Source organism: Myotis lucifugus, unplaced genomic scaffold (assembly GCF_000147115.1).
Source record: "Myotis lucifugus unplaced genomic scaffold, Myoluc2.0 scaffold_399, whole genome shotgun sequence".
Lineage (NCBI taxonomy): Eukaryota > Metazoa > Chordata > Mammalia > Chiroptera > Vespertilionidae > Myotis > Myotis lucifugus.
In genome coordinates this window covers 953,581-962,707 of record NW_005871447.1, presented here as the reverse complement: position 1 = coordinate 962,707, position 9,127 = coordinate 953,581, and the positions used below count along the sequence as shown (strand labels likewise).

The window sequence follows — 9,127 nt, the reverse complement described above, 5'->3', positions numbered from 1 at the left end:
TTTAGAGTAATAGTAGTTTTACAATTTATCACAGGGCTAACAATTACAGAGACTTAATATAAATCTTCAAGCATCTAAAAGGCTGCTTTTTAGGCAACTGAAATGATTTTTTCCATCTACACTGAGTACTTGTACAGAAGCTAAAGCATAAGTGCCTTTATAGTTTTATAAACTCAAGTAACTGAAATGGATTTTTGAAGAGATGGGAATATAAAATAAAGATCCTTTTCCTCAAAGATGCTTGATAAAATGGGATAAGCAAGCCATGAATCTGAGTGGGACAAAAATAAAGTAATGGACTTCACTTTCAGTGCTGGATAAATAGTCTTCTAGACAGTGTAGTCAAGTGCTACTGAACAACCAAGACATCCAAAAATTGATAAAAAGAACTACATTATATAATTTTACAATTCACCAATCTCTCTGATTCTCATAACGCTGTAAGTGATGTGAAGTCATTGTTTTATGAATGAGGACACTGGGATGTAGCATATTCAGGAGACTTGCTCATGCTGCCTTTGCTAGGTTTTTTGTTAAATATGGAGTGAGCCCTAGCTGGTTTGGTTCAATGGGTGGAGAGTTGGCCTGCAGACTGAAGGGTCCCGGGTTCGATTCCGGTCAAGGGCACATGCCCTGGCTGCAGGCTCGATCCCCAGTAGAAGGTGTGCAGGAGGCAGCCAATCAATGATTCTCTCTCATCATTGATGTTTCTATCTCTTCCCCTCTTCCTTCCACTCTGAAAGCAATAATAATATATTTTTTAAAAATATATGGAGGAGTGAACAAAGGTATTATAACATCCACAACATGAAAACGAAAAGGCACACAAAATGACAAAAGGAATGGAGGAAGTAAAAACAAACAATATCTTGGAAGATATGAAGCAGATTATGGGGACACTTCTTGGCAAATCCAAGAAAGTTAGGTCAAAGGCCAGTTGTGGGAAAAGCCAAAAAGCCACCCATTTTTGTTCTCTAGAAACACCCAGAGACCCAGGAACTGATGGAACCAAATGCCTCCAGAGGTGGAGGTTAGGGAGTAGATCTAAGGCTCTGTGAGTAGATGTAAGGCTCTATGTTACTAGTAGGGACTTGTCAAGGGAGATCTAAAACAAGGGACTGTGTTTAACAAGCACCAGCACTTGACATCTCCCCCATTCCTTGGCTGTAACTGCCTTTCTCCAATCCCTGTAGAGGACTGGAAAGAGTAAAGGAGAGAATGTCTGGCAAGGAGGGGGCAGTGGTTCTCAACCTTCTGACCCTTTAAATACAGTTCCTCATGTTGTGACCCAACCATAATTTTCGTTGCTACTTCATAACTGTAATGTTGCTACTGTTATGAATCGTAATGTAAATATCTGATATGCAGGATGGTCTTAGGCGACCCCTGTGAAAGGGTCGTTTGACCGCCAAGGGGGTCGCGACCCACAGGTTGAGAACCGCTGGGAGTGAGGAAGGAAGGGATACTAGAACAGATGAGAGAGGGGAGTACCTTAAGAAAAATAGGAGATTAAATGAAACTGTTATAATGAATGTGCAACTCTCCCTGCTCCACCCCCCAGCCTTCTTCCTCCACCTCAAATGGCTGTCTAGCCAGCAGATTTTTAGAGCATAGTTGCTAAATTGCACAGCTCTGGGGGAGCCTTGCATACACACAGTGTATGTGAATGACACCGATGAAGCTGTGAGTGCCCAGCTTTCACAGCCATACATGAAGGCTCTAGATCAGAAGCACTTTCTCTGAGAAATGGAACCAGTCCAAGAAACAAGACCCAAACTTAATTATGTGAGATTCACCACCTGAATGGTCCCACTAAGTCTCCTAATAGTGAAGGCAACATTTGACAAGTCCTTACTAGTAACACAGAGCCTTAGATCTACTCTTTGAAACGCCAGGCTCCAGTATGAACTTCTAGCCAAGAATCCCCAGGCTGAAGAAGTCTCTAACATGAAAAACAGAGACTGAAATAATTAGAAGGAAAAAAAACTTAGAGGAAATAAAGTCTGTAGGGAAAAAAGAAAAATATCATTAATGTTATCAGAGATATGAGAAGATAATGCATATGTGGAAAATATACAATACTTTATTATGGTAGGGAATATCCATAGAACAAAAAAGACCTCCTGGAAATTAAAAAATGTGATAGCAAAAATGAAAACTTGAAAGTTTAGGAGATAAAGCTAAAAACTCTCCCAGTTAACAAAGCAAAAACAATTTTTAATTTTAAAAAATAGTATTTTTTAAATACAGAAAATATTTTTTAAATTAAGGGACCAATTCAAGACATCTGACATCTGAATAGTAATATTTTTAGAAATTGATGACAAAGGAAAAGGGGGAGGATACAATAAAATACAATTTAAGAAAATTCCCGAGAACTGAACGATGTTTTTTTACATTTAAAGTGTCCACTTAATGCCCAGAAAAATGATGGAAATAAAGAAAATAGATTTGTACTTTAGTACATCATCATGCAATTTTAGTACTTTGGGATCCTATTTGATTATTAACTAATAACATTTAAAATAAAGATTAAAAATACAAATAGGTGACCCCTCACATTTTTATTTTATTTTTTGTTAATCCTCATGGGCGGATATTTTTCCATTGACTTTTAGAGAGAGTGGAAGGGAGGGGGAGAGATCCAGAGAGAGAAACATCAATGTGAGAGAGACACATCAATTGGTTGCCTCCCACATGCACCAGGATCAGGGTCGAGATAGAATCTGCAACCAAGGTGTGTGCCCTTGACCAGAATCGAACCTGGAACCCTTCAGTCCATGGGCTGACACTCTATCCACTGAGCAAAACTGGCCAGGGGTGGCCCCTCAACATTTAAAAAAATAATAATAACCTTAGATCAAGGAGGAATTTTAAAAAGATGAAATTGTGCTGCGCTTAGCACGGCCAGGGGTGAACCTGAGGGGGAGCAGTGAAGGATTAAAGACAGACAAGAGAATAAAGCTGGGGCTAGATGGGACACTGTTCTCGGATGGAGAGACAGTGCCACAGCCTGTTAGCCGAGTCTTTATTTTATAGTCAGATCCCAGGAGGCAAAGCAAGGGCATGGTCAAGAGATGTTTACAATGTTCTTGCAGGTTTCAAATCTACTCAATTACATGCACCTGAACTCTATCAAGCCCACATCACTCAGCCCCCTGGGATCACAGGTTCGGGCCATAAGGTCAAGCTTACAACCATAGCCTTCGGCTATCATTGTGCTGGGAGGGCTTTGCCCTCCAAGCTGGGACTTGCAGGTGGCTTTGCCACGAGAGGACCATGCCCTCTCATTAGCAAGAGGCTTGAACCTGTCCAAACGCTGTAGCTCAGTGGTTCTCAACCTTGGCTGCACATTAGAATCACCTGGGAATCTTTTTAAAATCCTGATTTCTGGGCCTCATCCTCCGGAAATTCTGTTTCTTTGTTATGGGGTGGATTTGCTAGATACCAGGAGCTGAAGCTCACCTTTAGCGGACAAGAATATTATATCCTTTGCGCTCAGTCCGTCCCGGGTGATTCTAATGTGCAGCCAAGGTTGAGAACCACTGCTCTAGAAGGAAACTCTAGCATCTCAAATGTCCTCATTATTAAATACAAACAATGAAAATTAAAGAACTATTCATCTTATAAAATTAGGAAAGGACTATTAAAAGAGTCTCAGAAGTTAGTAATAAGGATAGCATTTAAAAATTAATAAATTAGAAAACATACAAAAAGGATAAAAAATAAAAAGCTGGTTTGGGTGGAAAAATACAAATGGAAAAAAATTGTGTGAGCTACATAAACTTTTTGCAAGCCTGATAAGGTGAAAAATTGACAAGTTTAAAAATCACAAAGGAGAAATAACCACAATCCTGAGTGGGAAAATATATGAGTTTGAGTGTTCTACAATCTTTATTAATGTGAAATATATTCATAGTCCATTTTGAAGTTAAAAATAGAATATAAAACGGTAAGTACAGTTAGGACCCACTTTTATTAAGACAAAATAAAGCATATGTTGTATATTCATGGAAAAATGAATAAAGATCTTGAACAAGGATCTTTCAGCCTAAAATTGTGGGTGATTTCTATATTAGGCTTACAAGTATGGGTAACTTTTTAAAAAAAAAGATATATTTTTGATTTCAAAAGGAAGGGAGAGAGATAGAAACATCAATAATGAGAGAGGATCATTGACTGGCTGCCTCCTGCACACCACCTACTGGGAATTGAGTCCGCAACCGGGGCTTGTGCCCTTGACCGGAATTGAACCTGGGACCCTTCAGTCCGAAGCCTGACGTTCTATCCACTGAGCCAAATTGGCTAGGCTATGAGTAATTTTTTATATTGGTTTTATAACAAATACTAATATACTTAAAGGTTAGTGTGTAAGTTAACAAACATTATAAACTATTTTAGGTTACTGAACAGTAACTTTTTAGTGTAACATTTAAGGGAAGACAATTTTAAATTTCCCTATTTACTTTGCAGTTTCCACACCAATATGTTTTATTTTGTAGCAACATACTTCTTGCAATGTGTCGTTACCCAAATTGCTGGGATTATGGTAATATAGCACAGTAAAGATCATTTTCTCCTTCAATGAGATAAAGCCATAAAGGACAGACATTTGGCTCTTCCTTCCTTTCTTAAAGATTATTTTATTGATTTTGAGAGAGAAAGGCAGAGGCAGAGAGAGAGAGAGAAAGAGAGAGAGAAACACATTGATTGGCTGACTCCTGCACGCACCCTACTGGGGATGGAGCCTGAAACCCCAGCATGTGCCCCATCAGAATGGAACAGTGACCTCCTGGTTTATGGGTCAATGCTCAACCACTGAGCCACAGGGGTCCTGGCCTGAGTGTATATATTGAGTGCCTACTCTATGCCAACCATTGCCCTAAATGCTGCAGATACAGGTTCAATCAAAATAGGCAAAGCTCCTGCCCTTAGGAAACGTATTATCCTGTAAAACATAAAGATGTATTCTTTTTTTTTTAAAATCAACTTTATTGAGGTTTGGCTTGCAAACAATAAAATGCATTTTTTTTCTTTCAATGAATTTTTGCACGGCATAAACCCATATAACGATCAACATAATCAAGATACAAAACATTTCCATCACCTCGGATCACCTAGTCCTATTCCAGTGAATCGTTTCTTGACACCCCCAGCAGTCACTGTTTTCTGTCGTTGTAGTTTAGATTTGTCTTTTTGTAGTTTCATATAGATGGAATCATACTCTTTTGCCCAAACTCTGATTTCCGTTGCTCAACATAATTTATTTTGAGATGTGTTTCTGCATGTTAAGTAGCTCACCCGTTTGTTGATAATTACTATTAATTACATCGTATGGCTACGCCCCAAGTTCACCAGTTGATGAACATTTGGGTTGTGTCGAGCTTTTTGTCATTAAAAATAAAGCTATGAAAATTAATGTACAAGCACATTTTTATTCCTAAGTAAATACCTAGCAGTGGGATTGCTGGAACACTTAAGTGCATAACCTTATTGTAATTTACCAAAGTAGTTGTAACCATTTTGCATTCCCATCAGCAACAAGAAAGGTCCAGCTGTTCCACGTCCTAGTTAACATTTGGTAACTTCCTTTAAAGTTTAATGGGTATGTCGTGGTCAAGATGCGTTCCTTACCCGTACCAGGCTACTGACGTAACCCCACTTTGAAACTGACACTTTTATTACAATTTTTGTAGGAGTTTAAAAGAAAATGGCTGGCTTGAGCCTGCAGATGTTGTGTTCCTATTTTTCCTCCAGAAACCCGCAGGCGCTCTCCAGAAAACATAAACCTGGTGCCGGGCAGCACTAGCTCCGTAGAACTGCAGGAGCCGGCTCTTCATTCCAGACCGCAACGCATAGGGTCTCCCGACGCCTCCATATTTCCTGGAGCCTTCGCGTCACCTTTCTAAGAATTTCCCAGGGAGCCGCGCGGGGCGGGGCGGGGCGGGGCAGGCTGTGCCCCAGGCCCCGCCCCTTACTGGGACCCGCCCACTACCCTGGGACTGGGCCATAGCTGGAGCAGGAAGGTATTTTCCGGTCTCGCGATTGGCGGTATTTCCGCGAGAAGAAAAGACGGCAGCCATAGGCCGGACGGTGGCCGAGGCGAGGGAAGGGGTGTGGCCGGGGAGCGCGAAGTCCCGGAGGGTGAGGGAGGGGGCGGGGTCGCGCGCTCCGGGCGTACGCATGCGCGCACGCAGCTAGGCGAGCGGAGTTAAGGGGAGGGGGCGGCAGCGGCGGCGGCAAGGGAGGCGTCGTTATTTCCGCGGTCTGCTCGGTGCGTGGCGGCGCGGGTGGCCACTGGAGTGGTAGGTAGGGACCGCCCGTGCGGAGCCATTGAGACTTCCTGTCTCCCGTGTCTGACCGCTCAGACCCCGCTCTTGTGGCAGATCCTGGGGACGCCAGGTCACCCTGCGGCCCCGGCCCTACCGCCGCGCCTCAGGTAGGAGCTGGGGTTCCCCGACACCCGCTGCCCGCCGAGGCCCGGCCTTGTCGGGTGTTACCGGGGCGAAGACCCGGGCCGACGTGTGCCCGCACTCCGCGCGACAATAGCCCTGCCCTTGTTTTCGCGCCCTGTGGGGCCGGGGCGTGCTGACCCGGTCGGGAGGGGGTGCGCGTCCCCGCCTCAGGTGCACCCCTGCTCTGGGCCTGGCGGGGGGGACCCCACGGGGCGCTCCCGCGCGCCGCGCCTCTCGGCCAGGCTGTGCGGGGGTCCTGCGGGCTGGGAGAGGCGGCCCGTCGTCTCCTGGCAGGTGGGGGGTCACCCTGACCGGAGTCGTTGGGAGAGGGGACCCTGAAGGATGCCTTGGCCTGAGTCGAATGTCGGAAGCTCTGGAGTGGCTTCTGCTGGGGCCAGTGCTGGCATGAGGTGTGCTTTTCCTCCTGAAATAGCGAGCAGGCAAACTCTTTGTGAGCTCTGGTAGGTGGTTGGCTAAGTAGATGAGCCGCAGTGGTGGTAATTATTGTGACTTAATTGTATGAAGACATGTTTTTCCAATACCAGCCTCAAACTCAGAAGAGCTGGGCTGAAACACTTGGGTGAGATTTTCATCCCCGACTTAGGGGCTTGCAGATAGGCTGGCCCTGAAAGCGACGTCTGTCCTGTCTTTCACACCAGGTGCTAATTCTGCAGGCATCATGGTTATGAAAGCGTCCGTGGAAGACGATGATTCAGGATGGGAGCTCAGTATACCCGAAAAGATGGAAAAAAGCAGTGCGAACTGGGTGGACATCACTCAAGATTTTGAAGACGCTTGTCGAGGTGAGTTTGGATATTTGGGTTGGAAGTTCAGAATCTGGGCAAAGGCAACATCAAATCTTGATTGTGATTTTGGCAGTGTCTCCGTAAATCAAGTCAGTAGATAAGTGTGCTTTATGTAAGTTTTGTTAACCACACTCATTCATTCTCTATCCTCTAGGTTTAACTTTCATTTAAAGCCAGTGTGTGTGTGTGTGTGTGTGTGTGTGTGTATGTATATACATGTATATACATGTGTGTATATAATAGAGCATTAAATAAAGATGTTGAGGCACTTCTATTAAAATTTTCTTCACTTTTTAACTAAAGGTTAGAGTATTTAGCAATAATTTTGAACTGTGTAAATGGAATATGTTGACCTAAAGACAGTAGTATTATTGTCTGTCTGAGGTTTGAAAGTGATCAGATTATGTCATGTCCTGCTTAAGATCCTCCAGGGGCTTCCTGTTGCATATAGAATAAATTTCAACTTCTTCCCCATGGCCTTTATGATCTGGTGCCTGCCCACCCCTCAGATATCTTTTTTTTTTTTTAATTCTCACCTAAGGATATGTTTTTTTATTTTTATTTTTTTCCCCTCAGGGCCTAGGTTTTTATTTTATTTTTTCATATTTCAAGAAAAATGATCTTAAATATATAATAATGTTACATGCAATAAACACCAACTATTACAGAAAAACGATCTTAAATATAATATTACATGCAACAAACATTAATATTTCAAGAAAAAAAAGAATTTTAAGTATAATAATATTACCAAAACTGTACTAACATAGTATGATATCACAAAAGTTGTAGGAAATATTAAAAATCTGCAAATAACAGGATTACTTCTACTATATTCTAAAATATTTTTCCCCCTGGCTCTATTTTTTGTTCATCAGTTATGTTGTTCATTATATTCCACAAATGAGTGAGATCATGTGATATTTATCTTTCTCCAACTGGCTTATTTCGCTTAGCATTTTTTACTGATTTGAGAGAGAGAGAGAAACATCAACGTGACAAAAAAACATCAATCAGTTGCCTCCCAAACATGCCCCAACGGGGGATCGAACCCACAACCTGGGTATGTGCCCTTACTTGGGACTGGAATCCACCATCTTTCAAGGTACAGGACCACACTCCAACCAGCTGAGCCACATCAGTCAGGGCAAGATTTCATTTTTGTACCACTGTCCCACTGGGCTCATTTATGTTTAGTTGTGTTTTTTGTTTGTTGGTTGGTTTTTTTAAATGTATTTTTATTGATTTCAGAGAGGAAGGAAAAGGGAGAGAGAGAGAGAAACCTCAATGATGAGAGAGAATCATTGATCAGCTGCCTCCTGCACGCCCCGCACTGAGGATCGAGCCTGCAACCTGGGCATGTGCCCTTGACCGGAATCAAACCTGGGACCCTTTAGTCCGCAGGCCGATGCTCTATCCAAGGAGCCAAACCGGTTAGGGCTGTGTTTAGTGTTAAGTCCTTATCTTATTAAGCACTACAACATGGTCCTTCCTTCTTTGAATATTTTGTTTTTCATACCGTAAATTACTTTACCCCTAGGTCTTCGCATAGCTGGCTCCCTCCTGAGCACTTAAAATGTTACCTCTCCAGTGAAGACTTGTCAAAACAACCAATCTAAGCAGATTCACCCCCTTCTAGCCAACTCCAGCTCAGTTAAATCACCCTGTTTTATTCTCTTCATAACATTTACCTACTGTCATAAATTATCATTTTTAGTTATTATTTATTATCAGTCTCACCCACTGGATTGTAACTCTGTGAGTGCAGAGATCTTGTCAGTAACCCTAGCACACAGAACATTTCCTGACAAATAGTAAGTTCGATAAATGTTTGGGCATAAATGATTGGATAAATGAGCATGTTTG

At 42.5% G+C, this 9,127-nt stretch overlaps 1 protein-coding gene across 15 annotated transcripts in view; it reads left to right on the top strand.

Moving 5' to 3' along the window:
* The first annotated feature begins 6,173 nt into the window (after positions 1-6,173).
* The window catches only part of NAA35 (N(alpha)-acetyltransferase 35, NatC auxiliary subunit), a 47,196-nt gene continuing 44,242 nt past the window's right edge, over positions 6,174-9,127 (top strand). For 6 of the 15 annotated variants that reach the window (XM_023743541.1, XM_023743545.1, XM_023743544.1 and 3 more), the window contains exons 1-2: positions 6,216-6,439; positions 7,115-7,258. In XM_023743541.1, the coding sequence (XP_023599309.1) occupies positions 7,135-7,258 (124 nt within the window). In that variant the 5' untranslated portion in view covers positions 6,216-6,439; positions 7,115-7,134. Of the gene's footprint in view, positions 6,440-7,114; positions 7,259-9,127 lie in introns of those variants that run through there. The other 9 variants (XM_023743535.1, XM_006102130.3, XM_023743537.1 and 6 more) reach the window with 9 other exon arrangements.